This window comes from Aethalodelphis obliquidens, unplaced genomic scaffold (assembly GCF_003676395.1).
Source record: "Aethalodelphis obliquidens isolate GAN/ISIS:26980383/991018 unplaced genomic scaffold, ASM367639v1 scaffold15, whole genome shotgun sequence".
In the NCBI taxonomy this organism is placed as follows: domain Eukaryota; kingdom Metazoa; phylum Chordata; class Mammalia; order Artiodactyla; family Delphinidae; genus Aethalodelphis; species Aethalodelphis obliquidens.
In genome coordinates this window covers 182,937-196,034 of record NW_020837959.1, presented here as the reverse complement: position 1 = coordinate 196,034, position 13,098 = coordinate 182,937, and the positions used below count along the sequence as shown (strand labels likewise).

The window sequence follows — 13,098 nt, the reverse complement described above, 5'->3', positions numbered from 1 at the left end:
CATGTTCTCAATGGTGCTTCTCCTCTGTGCCCTGCTCTGCACCTTCTCTACAGGGACCCCACAGGTTACAAAAACCCTGAAAAGGAAGAGACAGAGGACCAAACCGCGAGCTGGGGCACAGCCCAAGAGCCTGGCCCAAGGGGGTGGCCAGGTCCCCGGAGCAGGCCCGCCCTGCCCAGGGCCCTACTTTACCTAAGGTGGTTTGCGACCCAGAAATTCAGACACACTAAAACAGACGTACAGTGTCCTGTCCGCCACCCTCCCGGCCTCTGCTTTCCAAGGAAGACGGCACGTTTCAAGGACCCCAAGACGCCTTCATAACAAGACAGACTATTGTCGTCTGCTACTAAGAGCAGGAAGCAGTGACCATCAAGGGGCCGCTGTAGAGGCGTCCCCTCCCCAGAGCTGTTAACCAGGGTGCAGGTACACCTTGGGACAGACTAAGCCTTAGAGTAGAAAACGGTAAGTTAATGTTTAGTTTAGTTTTAATGATAAGAGTAAGTGCTGCCCTTGTTCAATGGGGGTCACTTTACATATTCAGAAATTAATTCTGCACATACAGTTTCTATTACTTCTAAGAATTCTCCAGGTTTGGAAAATACATAGTGTGCAGAGTGTGTGCGTGCGCACGTCTGCACGCGTGTGCATGTATGTTTTGCACACGTGTGCACACATAGGTTCCCATTCCTGGGAGAACAGGAAGAGAGCAGGGAGACCCCTTCCAGTCTTCCTTAGCGCCTCCCCAAGACCTGAAAATCTCAGTCATTATTATTCCCATAAAACTGTGACGATGCTGATGGTTTGTCTTATTTATCCTTTGATCTGTAGTCTTGGAAGGCAAGGCCAACGTTTCCCATGCATCCTGTGAAATGCCCAACTTAGGGCCCCACGGGCCCACGTGCAGCATCTGCAGGTGGCGTCCAACTGCCGTGGGACAACCAGGGAGGCAAAGGCCACCCCCCCACCCCACCCCCGGGCCGACTTCACCTAAAGGTCAGCCCATGCGATGCAGAATCGCCCCCCAGATGACGCCGGAGCACTTTTTGCAAGGAGGAGAGCTTTTGGAAACTAGCTTTTCCCAACCAGTCTTTGTGATTCACACGTTAGGTCAGGCTCAGAGTTCCTGCCGCTGACTCAGGGTGGCCCTTACACTGGTCTCCACGGGCCCTGATACAGAAAATCAACACGTGTGTACACGCCCCCAACACGTCCCAGGTCAGATGCACAGAGCCCTCCCACACTCTTCGGAAATATTCTGTCCGAAAAGGGTGCCTCCACCGCTTTCAGGCCCCGGTGACAGGAAACCTGGACTGGCCTCCTGCACGTGAAGGGCTGAAGAGATCTGTGTGCTGGGGGCCAACACCCACTGCCCCCCAGCCAGCTCCTTCCGGCCACAGAAATTCCTGCTTAAGAAAACCCAACACTCGGGGCTTCCCTGGTGGCGCAGTGGTTGAGAGTCCGCCTGCCGATGCAGGGGACACGGGTTCGTGCCCCGGTCCGGGAAGATCCCACATGCTGCGGAGCAGCTGGGCCCGTGAGCCATGGCCGCTGAGCCTGTGCGTCCGGAGCCTGTGCTCCGCAACGGGAGAGGCCACAGCAGTGAGAGGCCCGCGCGTACCGCAAAAAAAAAGAAAAAGAAAACCCAACACTCTTATATTATTCACCAAACTGGTGGGTCCTCACACAGATACCGATAGGGAAGCGGGCTGGGCTGGGGAGAGGCAGGAGGAGGTCTAGTAACAATTAGAACTACATTGCTACTAACTATAGTGAATCCTGCATGGGCGAAAAAGAGGTAGAAGCGTCTCGTTCAGGACCCAGGCTCTGCCCTTCTGGCTGGACAGCCTGCCCGTCCGGGAAGGACACCGGCAGCGAGGGAAAGGCCCTCGAAGAGAAGGCCACAACACCCTCCGCAAAACCAATAAACAGAAAGTCAGGAGACTGAGCAACACCGTAGCGACCAGGGGTTTTCTGTCCCCGAGACCCTTCCTTCCGGCCAGGATGTGCACAAACACATCCTCGGGTCCAAACGCTGAGAAATCCTTTCTCCAAATACGGAGGCGGAGCTGAGTGGAGCAGGAAATGATGAACAGAGAAAGGAACGCCACGGACTCCAGATGGACGGGGCCAGCTGGGGCTCAGGAAGCACAGGGTCCTCTGCCCTTCCCCTCCCAACGCCCCAGGAAGCATCGCCCAGGAGCTACAAGGTCTCCGGGAGCACGGCCAGGAGAGCCAGGGGGCCATGGGGCATCTGCAGCCCACCTGGCTTGGGCGGCTCGGGTCCCACCAGGCAGGGTGCCCACTTCCAGGGAGCTGGGCTCTCTCACCCGTACAGCCGGGCAGGAAACAAGAGCCTCACACCTCGGGGGGCGAGGAGGCCCCCCGGCAGCCCCCACCCACTATGGCTCATGCACCCCCGTTAGCAGTACTTCCCTGTTCACCTTCACGTCCTCTCGCTCGATCCCAGGCAGCCCCGCCCTGCCCGGGGTCCTCGAAGCTTCTCAAAGTCTGGGGGCTCCCACCTGAGCGCAGCCAGGAGAGAGAACGGGCCAGAAACGCACAGGAAAAGAAGCTACAGGAAAAACCCGGCTGTGGGCCTAAAATGTGAAAGGTGTCTGATGCACGTACAAAATATTAAAGAATCAAAAAGTGCAGAAAAGACGCTGGAGTCACAGAAAGCGCAAAGGCAGGCGTCCCAGCAGCGAGGCCCCAGGGCGGGGCGGGGACCCGGCCAAGCCGCCCTCAGGGCTCTCAGACGGCAGGTGCCGCCCAACGCACACCCCCAGACCCCCGGGGTTGGGCCCACACGGGCCACGTGACTCTGCAGCCTCCGCCACGACGGGCAGAAGAAAGGACAGCAAGAATGCCTGAGACACAGGAAGCTCTTCTAAACTCCGCGCGCCTTGCTGCGCAGACGAGGCTGGTTCCCTGGCACCATGGGTCCCGCCAACGGGAAAGAGCCAGCAGGAGCCGCCGTGGGCCTCCCGGCCTCCCCCGCCATCACCACGCGGTGACACGACACCACGCACCTCTGCCCCGAGACAGGCCGGGGGCGTGTGTGTGCGTGTGTGCGCACACCCGTACTAGGACGTGAGGCGCCCCCGTGAGAAGGTCAGGGCGAACCACCCCTCCCTCAACTGAACGCTCTGCCTCGTGGGGTGCAGGCCTTTCTCAGGGGAGCCCGGGGACACCTTGCTCCTCCAGAAGGTCCTGGACACACCACACACGGGTGGGGTGTGCCCTCCATGGGAACATCGCATACACAGTGTCTTCTGCCCTTGAAACTCACTCCTAGTAGATAAAAAAAAGTAGATAAAACACCCAGTCGTCAGATCCTAAGCTAAAAACTGCTTGTGGCCGTCAGCCCCAGGACTGGCCAGCAGGGCCCCCTGAGAAGGGTGAGCTCGCCAAGCCGCAGCCCAGAACAATCTGGAATTCCCCAGCCCGCCCTCACCCCAAAGGCCATGGGAAAAGCAGCCCCGGCACAGCAGCCCACTGCAGACCTCTGCAACAAGGCACTCGGCCAGGCCCCCTGGGATCTGCACACCGATGGGATTTCTGGAACCAGCTCGGGTTCCAGGATCTCTGCAAGCAGCTCTGTACCACCATCTGAGCCCGGCTCTGGGAAGTCCCCAGTCGGCTGGGTCCAAACAAGCAAAGGCCCAGAGGCTCCGGGCCTGGGGCTGAACCACCTCCGGCTGGAGTTTAACTGCCCCACTTCACCCCTCCCCGCTGTTGCCTGCCTGGCCCGGGGGCTTTTCCTGCGTAAGGCAACCTCTGGGCCTGGGTCCCACCCCAGCAGGAGGAAGAGATGGTCAGAAGCCAGACGGCAGCGTCAGGAAGAAACAGGGCTGCTCCCGCCCCCGGGGCAGCCTGCAGTCTGTCCACTCGGAGGCTGGCCCCCTGTGGAAAGCATGGTCTCAGGTGAAATTGCTCAGGTGTCCAGCAGCTCAAGACACTCAGCTGGGAGGTGGTCAGCAGGCCCTGAGCCCCGGGTGTCCTGGCCTCTCAGGACCACATGTTCAGGCGCAGGTGTCACTCTCCTGAGAATCTTCCAGAAATGCTCGTTCAGAGATTCCCAGGGAAGGAGAGGCCTTGGTGGGAAGTGAGCTGTCTACTGAGGAAGTGACTTGATAACACACCCAAGAAGGCCGTTCCTCACTGACCACAGGAGGAGTGCCTGGGCCTTGGTAATTTCGAGTTCATTACAGGACAACTGAGACAGTCACAACCTCTCCTGCTGTGTGACTTCGGGAAAGTGACCTGGCTTCTCTGGGCCTCGGGGGGGTGGGGGGCAGTTAAGACACGTGCCTGCACAAGGCACAGGGTCGTTGCCAGACCCTGACAGGACCACGTTCTGCAGGGGCACCTGCTGCTCCCCGGCGTGTCCAGGGCTCCGCGGGCAACGACGGATCCGGCGTCGTGGAAACGGACAGAGTGCACAAAATCAGACCAGTCCCACAGAGCAAAAAAGGAAAACGACAACTTTTTCCTCAGAGGAAAAACCACACAAGACAAAGCCCCAGAGAAGATCCAGGGGCATGCGTAGCTGCCCTCAACCACGGGGGCCTGGCCACGGGGGCTCCTGGGAGGGCCAAGGGGCGTCACAGGAAGGAGAGACAGGCCCTGACTCCACACACGGGTCACACCCGACGGGACCCACTGTCGAGTCCAAATCAAAGCTGCAGAGAAAGGCGGGCTAGTTACCAGCCCCCTAGTCGGTTAAACGTCCCGAAAACCCAGAAGCCCAGGCCCACTCCTGGGCTCCCATCAGCCCTGGGGGACGCGAAGGGGGAGCCGGTCCCAGGAGAGGCCGGTGACCAGGCCCTGGTCCTGGCGCTGCCGCAGGCCCCAACGGCGCTGGTGGCCGCCAAGCCGAGAGCGAGGCTGTGTCCGGAGCACCCACGGGGCGGCCTGGCTGGGGAAGCGGCCGCCGACCGAGGCTCCAGGCTCTGAGTCACCCTGAGTCCGAGAGAGACGCGGCGACTTTGCCGGCCTCTGGATTTCATCCCGTTGGCAATGGGGGCCGAGACAGAGCACTCCTTCACGCTTTGGAAATTATTCAGACAACAGGAAGAGAAACTATGCGAAGAGGGAAACAGGCACTGGTCTGACTTAGGAGTGAAGGGCACAGCGTTCGGCTCAAACCCTGAGCGGGGGCGGTCCAGCCTCCCCCAGGCCTCCACGGCAGGTCTCAGGCGTAGACACGTGGCCTCACCAACAGGGCCCTTGCCCAGATGCTGACTGGCCCTGCCACGGGCTGCAGGCTTATTTGAAAATGCAAACGAGCGAGGCCAAACCTCAGGACGGGCCAGGCTGGCCCGGGATCTGCCCTGCGTGCAGAAACACAACCCGTGTTTGCAGACACTCGGAGGACTAGGGTCACGACCTGTGGTCCCACGGTCCACTCGTTGATCCCTCACTTCCGGCAAAGAAGCTTCCGATAATGAGCAGCTCTGAGTCTGACCCAAGAGCCGTCGTGCGGAAACGACACGTGGGTCCCGGGCCACGGCGAGAGCTGGGACGCGCGGTCGGGGACACTCGTCCGCTTTTCTCTAAGGAGGGTCACGAAACGTGCATTTACACCACAACTCGAATGTGTTCACTGTTAATTTTGGAAGTTGCCTCACACTTAAAGAGAAGCACAGGGTCATTTGTGTGGATGGTGGGACTTTAAATCCCCTCTCATCCGGGTCAGCGTTTCCTGAACACAGGGCTGCAGCCCGCGCCGCCCGCGTGTCTGGGTCCGTTCGAGGTCCCCTCCCGGGCCAGCCCTCAGCCCGCTACTCACTCGCTCCTGGACCTGACGGCAGCCCCGCACTTCTGCACCGAGTGAGCCTTGTGTGTGTCTAGGAGATTATTTTATCTTTCTGGGCCTCGGTGTCCCCTACAGAACGTGTTCATTCCATTTTTTAAGTGGCTGTGATTTCTAAACTCCTTACTGACCTATCTTATACATCCTAGTAATATTCTTGCTTTTTCAAACAGACCTTTTATTCCCTCTTCCTGCTAAACCATTTCCACTCTCCCCAGCCCCGGGGTCCAAGTGACAGACGTGTGTGGGTCTCGTCCCCACACCTGCACACCCGTAGCTGTTGCCTTGCGCTTCTCCGGGACCTTTGGAGACACGCTCCGCATGCTGCTTTCTTTCCAGTCACACCCCACGGGCTTCCTGCCTGTCACATGGCCGGGCCGGGCTCCAACTTATTTCTCTGAAAGCTGCATAGTATTCCAGGCTGTGGAAGCTCCATAATGTAACTGCCCCTTCATCTGGCGTTTATCAATACTCTGTCTCCCCATTTTGCTATCTGAACGTCCCACCGACTGGGCACAGCTGGAACACAGACCCCCATGCTGACACTGGGTGCCGGGGACAGACAACCGGCGAGCCCTCCCCACTGCTGCCTCACCAACTCCTCCTGACTTGCTGAGCTGATCTCTAACCCGTTACAAGATTAAGAGAACAAGAAGCTTCAAACTGTACCAGCAGTCACACCTTGCCATCAGGACCGGAGCAATGCAAGTGCCTGTGTTCACACAAGCTCGCTGAGCTGCACAGAAAGGGCCTTACTCTCCCCTATTGCAGAGGAAGAAACTGAAGCAGAGTGGGCTCAGATGAACCTGAAGTTGCAGAGTTAGCGAGAAAGGTGGCCGGGACTCAGTCTCAGGTCCCAGCCTCCCCTCCTGAGCCGCCTGGGCCCAGCATGGACCCTCCTCGCTCGGAAGCAGCTGGGGCACCTGCAGCCTCCACCTTCCAGTGTGACTTGCAAACCTCACTTCTCGGGCTTAGCTGCTCCCACTGTGGTTGTTTCTAAAGCGTGATGCTCCGATGTCCTGATTTCCCAAATACTCTCCGGAAGGTGTGAGTGTTGACACACACAAGTGCCTCGTTAGCTTCAGAGAAACAAACCCAGACGTTTTCTGCCAAATGGTGTTTTGCAGTCCCATGACCCGTCCACGGGGCCCCACCACCTGCAGACCCTTTTCCCTGCGTGCCCGGGGCTCCGTGGGCTGCAGGTGGCCCCGCTCGAGGGGTTGCCTCTGGATCTCGTGTCCTGTTCAATCGCACCTTCACGAGTTCTGTCCCCTCCAGCTTCCGGCCAGCACCTGCACTACGGGCCGTGTGCGCACGCCCCGGTCCTCCCACAGGCGCCAGTGGCCCGGGCCCTCCCCTCAGGGGCACCGGCGGCCCCTCCTGTCCATGCGCGTTACCGGGCAGGAGGCAGCACGCGAGGCGAGCTCCCGCCCCCTGCAGGCCAAGACCCTGGGCAGGTGACTCCACGCGGGCTTGTGAGAGCTTAGGTGCAATGAGAGAAGGCGCACGCCAGACCCTTAAGTCTGCACCCTCCCCACCTCACACGTCAGCACACGCTGCTGCCCGGAGGAGCCCAGATCCGCGGGCTGCGGCCAGGTGGCCGACCTCGCGGCCCCGTGGGCAGCGCCAGTCTGCACACCGGTCCTCAGGGGCCAAAAATAGCTCACGAGTTGCGCTCCCAGGTTAATAGAGTATCCAGGCTAATTTTAGCATCAGAGAGCTCCGGAGAACACGCAGCCCCTGATACCAAGAACCGTGCGTGGCCGGCGCAGCTCCCCACTCCCCGACTCACGCGCAGCCTTGCGCAGACGTCGGCCATCGTGTGCACAGAACGTGTCCTCTAACGGAGCCTGTGACGCCCGGCTGCTGACAACCACTGCCACTTATACGCTGGACCGCCCCGCCTGAGCCTTACAGACCCCGGAACTGGTGCGCCACTGCCTCCCACATTGGACATTGGGTTAAAAAAATCACACTCTCGGCAGCGCGGCCCTAGAACCCTGAGCTCCCAGCCCCTGTGGTCTGGGGCTTCTTCTCCAGGCCGCCCAGGGGCCCTGCCTGTTCCCCGCTTCCCCGACCTGAGGGGCCTCCTGCTTCCGTGGGGGGACGTTTGGGGGGCAGACGGGCCGACAGCCAGCTGCTGCGTGGCCACGTCTGGCTGAGTGGGGGCGCGCCGCTTCCCCCGTGCTCGCGCTGCACCCAGACCGCCCTGGCCCTTCTTGGTGACGGGTTCTAATCTGAATGAGAAGGGACAGGAGTGGGTGCTCTGAGCCCGGGGAGAGCAGGGGGGCCGCTGCTCTGGGTCCAAGAAGGAAGGTCTGCCCTGTGGCCTCGCCACGCATCCCCAAGCTGCCCTCGAACCTGACAACGACGAGACCCACTCACAGCCCAAGAGGGCTTTTCTCACCCTCAAGGGCAAGGCCAGGATTTTCTCTTTTTTTAGCTTGAGAGAAATACCTTTGTACATTGCTCTTAATTGGACATATTTATCAACACGACACTTTTAAAAACAAGGAGTAACTATCATGGAAAAGGGAAATATCACCAGAAAGTAAAGCTATGTTGCAAGGCCTACAGGAGTGCTGAGTCCAAAACGACCCTGCTGGGCAGAGGTGCTCTCGCCGGGAGTCTTCACCCGTCGCTGCCTACAAATCTTCACGTTGCTTCCCTTCCAGGGCTGAAGCCCTGACTCATGGAAAGCCAGAGGAGCACACTTCCTCAAGCAGCCTCACAGGAAGTGTGTTCAGTCTTACGTGACATGAGATACTGCTGTTACCAAAGATAGACCGCGGGTAAGATTTTCAAGTGTGCAGCAGAACGGCCCAAAATAACTGCGAGATTTAAGTGGGGAAAGACACAAGCTCTTCAGGACGAGGACTTGAAATGGTTACAATAAAAATACCCCCCTTTTATTTGGCACTTAAGGTGGAAGGAAGAAGGAGAAGAGGGAAAAAAGGAAGAGATTCTTCTCATTTTCCCCAGCGTTAGCCTCTCAGTGACCACGTACTACCACCACACGTTCCAGACTTTCTAAGGACTTAACGGCCAAGGCCCCCCCACTAAAAACTCTTCAGCCCCCCAAAATGCTCCGCCTTTCCCCTCAGCAACAGGAATGGTGACACTGCTGAGGGTATAACTGGAAGGAGAATTTCTCTCTGTCTCTTTCTGGGATGAGGGGCTCCCACCGGATGCTGCAGACAATGACTGCTGGCATTTCGCAAATGGAAAAACGAGGCCATGAAAGGGGGGCGGGGGGCGGGGGCGCCTGCCCTGGGTCTTCCAGCCGACAGGCCGCAGGCCACCAGCAGACACGGGCACGCTGCCAGCCGCCCAGAGACAGGGCTCAGCGTGAATGGCCAGCCAGCCAGGGTCTCCCGGAACAAGGAGGCGAGCATGTGTGATTCCTGCACAGCCGCCCCTCCTCCAGGTCATCTCTGGTGTCCTCCCTCGTCATTGTACCTTCACGGCTGGGGCACTCAGGCAAGTCAGAGTCAAGACTGGCCACAGCAGAGGACTAAGGAGAGAAACGGAGAGCTCGGGGCACCACCCACCAGGCCCTGTCTACTCACAGCAGAACAAGATGAAGCCCCAGGCCAGTCCTCACAGCTCACCTCTGGGGCCGGCCCCGGCTCTAAGTCAGCAGCACAGCCCAGGACACCTCTTTGCTCCAATGCCTGTGCTGTGCGCAGGCCCTTGCTCCCTGCAAGCCCCAGCAGCCAGGGTGGGACACAGATGTCTCCCTCCTGCAGCCCCGAGCTGCAGGTGAAGACCCTTGGAGAGGGGAGAAGACAGGGGCTTCTGAGAGCTGGAGCCACGTCCAGGGAGATGGACCACTGCGCACAGACGTTTCTGCTCATCCGCTCTGCCACAGCCCCCAGACGTGGGGGCGGGGCTCCAAAGGTTCTAATAATACCCCGTGCCCACATGGAGTTAGACCAGCAGATGTTCAGTCGCTGCACTAATCCTCAGCTGAGCTGGGCATTTCTCTCACTTGTTTAAACTGAAGCACAAAAGAGGGAAAGCCTAACCGAGCAGCATCTTCAAAGCCCTTCCTTCCACACGTGGCCCCTGTGTGTGAGGTCCAGAACCTCCCGTGAGGGCGCCCTGCCAGGCCAGCAGATCTCGGTGCCATTCTCGAAAGAAGTCAATCCGCTCTGCTTAACAGACCCCCGTTCCAGAGCCCTCCTGAGTCGCGTCCAGGCTGGCCGTGCGGGGCCTGAGCCCCGAAGTCCCCAGACCCCTTCCTGCCTGCTGCACCCAGAAGCCTGGCCCAGGCCTCACAGCCGTGCCCCACCCCTTCCTGTACCCCAATTAAGGAAGCACCTCAAGGCCTCTGGGTTGGCATCCCCCTCATGCTCACTGGACCCTGGCGCTGAGAGGCACTTTCCCTGTGCCTTCAGGTGGAGTGCCATGTTGAACCTCTCAGCAGAAGTGGCAGCAGATTTCAACCAAGTGAACAAGAGAGACCCTCTCCGGGCAGGCTCCTCGAGGTGAAGCGCAACCACATCTATCTGCAGCTTCTGAGCCAGATATCAACAGCGTCTCAGCGATGATCCATAAACCAAAATAAAGCGGACGGGAAACAACACGCTGACCTGGGGTAGCTGGAATTCCTAAGCAGCATCGAATGTCACCAGCAACGGACGCTCCAGCAGTCACTGGGCGCCTGGCTTGGTTCCCGGAGCCCCTTTTTCACATGGGAGTGTGGAGGACCCAGGCATTCAGTGGGCAAGAAGGGCCCCGAGGACGGGCAACACACCAGGGTCTCAGCAGCCCTCTCCAAGGGGAGCTGTCCCCTCAGCTGGCGCATTTACGGCATTAACGTGCAACAGTCACTCCAGGAACCGATCTTGTTTTGGGGGGAAGAAACTTGCACATCACCCTCCCAAGTTAAAACCGAACCCAGGAAGTCCTGATACAGCCTTCCAGCCACTCCAGAGTCTGCACTTCCCTCCCCCAGCTCCTGGGTCCAGTGAGAAAGGCGGACTGCTCTGGGGACACGACCTGAATGTCAGGCCCTGGTGGCCAAAAGCTCCCGCAGCCAGTTCTCAATGGAAGGGGGAAGGGTGGCTCTTGTGGCGACCTGCCCGGAGGGAGCCCTGGGCCAGATTGTTCCACAGAGTCACAGGCAGACACACACACACACAAACACGCAGGAACACACACATGCCCACACATCCACCTACACAGTCGCGTGCACACCCAGGCTCTATTCAGCCGCCCGCTCGGCCCCTCGCCCCTGGGGGAATGTGAAAGAGCTTCCACGTCCCCAGCGAAGGAAGCGTCTGGGTACCGCACTCAGCGAGGCTCGGAACCCCGGGGTTGGTCTTTTTGGCACCTGAAGTGCACTCATCCGGAGAGCACCCGCGCGCGCGCTCATGCACACGCAGATACACACTCCCAGCGGGGACCCGACCCAAGACCGGCACCGCACCTCCCTCTGCTGCAGGCGACCCCACCTCCGGGGACCTGGGGCCGCTAGTGGCGTGGAGGCAGCGCAGGGAGCTGCGTCCCCCGGAGCCGCCAGCCTGGCTCGGCCCAGTCCGTCCTTGGGGGAGGTGGGGAGAGGGCAGCGGCCGGGCATCTCCTGGAGATGGGGAGGGAGCCGCGGCCCATCATCTCCCTGTGATGGGGAGGGGGCCGAGGCCCGCGGCCTCCGGGGTGGTGGGGAGGGGCCGCAACCGGAGAGCACACATGGCCAGGAGGCGTCAGGGCCTTGGCCCCCAGGGAAGGGGTCGGGGGCCTGGGGGCGCCCACCGCGAGCCCCCTCGAAGACCCCAGCGCCCCCGCCAGCTCCCGGGAGCTCACCGATCTTGATCTTCACGCTCTGGAAAACCCGGAGCCCCTCTTCCTCCACCGCCATGCTGGGTCTGCCCGGAATTCGCGCGCCGAGCCCCGCGGAGCAGCAGAGCCCGAGCGTCGGCGCAGTCCCGGAGCTCTGTGCCCTACCCCGTACCCGCGCGTCCGCTGCACCTCCACCTCCGGCTCCGCCCACACGCCCGCTCATTGGCCGAGGACGCGGGTGGGGGCGGGGAGGCTCCGCCCACGGCCCTGCCCAGTTCCCGATTGTCCAAGGCCCGCAGAGGGGCGGGAGCGTTACGGTTCCGCCAACAGCGCGTCCCCAACTGCCCATTGGCTGAGGGCTAGGAGGCGGGAGCAAGACGGCTCCGCCCACATCCCAAGGCCCGCAGCGGGGCGGGGTTGGCCTCTGAGGAGGCATCGAAGGGGCCCGGAGGGGGCGTCTCGCCCCACGGGGAGGATCCGGCTGGGAGTGCCGGTGTACCTAGTCGGCGGCGGGGGCGACCGGGCGAGATTTGCTGGGGGGGGCGACCGGGCTAGGGTTGGTGGTGGTGGGGACCAGGGGGGGGCGGTGGAACCTGGCCGGGAGGCTTGGGAGGGGGGCACATGCACAGGGTTTTAAGAAACTCAGACCTACAGGTATCAAAGGAAAAGAATTCCCTGGCCCAGCTCAGCCCCCTCAGAGTAGGGGCTGCCGGCCACCTGGGGTCAGGGGGAGTGCGCAGTCCGGGTGAGATCCTGACCAGGCTCCAAAGCTGTCCAGTCCCTCCTGCCCCTCTGCTGTCTCCGGGCCTCCCTCGGGCCACCCTGGCTCCTAGCTTCTCACACAGGCCAAGGGCACTCTTGTCTGCCCTTGCTGACCCGCAGGCCACCAACCTCAGCTCATTTTCTGTGTCTCCTGATTTCCTGTCCACTTCCTACTCCTCTGGCTTCATAGCGCCCAACACCACACTCTCTCTCTCTCTCTCTCTCTCTCTCTCTCTCACACACACACACACACACACACACACACACACACACCACGTGTAGACCAGACTACAAGCTTAATAAAGAGAAAGGCCTGTTCTTCTCATTGCTTTACCTCACTTCCTAAAAAAAATGCTTAGGTACGTGTTAAAAAAGCTTAATGACCCTTCTTCACTCAGACTACCCGCGCCTCCTTCCAGATCCTCAGTCCTCTGCTTGAGTTTATCTTCTCAAGACCTTCATAGGAGGTGTTTACTCAGGTTTAACACGGAGGGTAGGAAAGCAGCCAGTTAGAGCTGCCGTCTCCAAGCCTGGACCTCAGGCGGCTTCTGTAGTGAGTGCCGTCATCCCTCTGCATGACCAAGGCTTTGCCTCCGTCAACGTAACTTAAAAGCACCCCCAGCTCCCGAGCTTCTCAGAGGATCGGCCGGAGCCCCGGTAGCAGCAGCCTTGTTGTCAAGCTGCTTCTCTGTCCAGCCCACCTTCCCTCACACCCTCACAGGGCTTCCCTTCTGAAA

General features: G+C 60.1%; 1 protein-coding gene across 2 annotated transcripts in view; it reads right to left on the bottom strand.

Moving 5' to 3' along the window:
• Positions 1-11,750, bottom strand: part of RASA3 (RAS p21 protein activator 3) — an 86,581-nt gene extending 74,831 nt beyond the window's left edge. For both annotated transcript variants that reach the window (XM_027115739.1, XM_027115740.1), the window contains exon 1: positions 11,624-11,750. In XM_027115739.1, the coding sequence (XP_026971540.1) occupies positions 11,624-11,678 (55 nt within the window). In that variant the 5' untranslated portion in view covers positions 11,679-11,750. The remainder of the gene's footprint in view (positions 1-11,623) is intronic.
• Between the last annotated feature and the right edge of the window lie 1,348 nt (positions 11,751-13,098).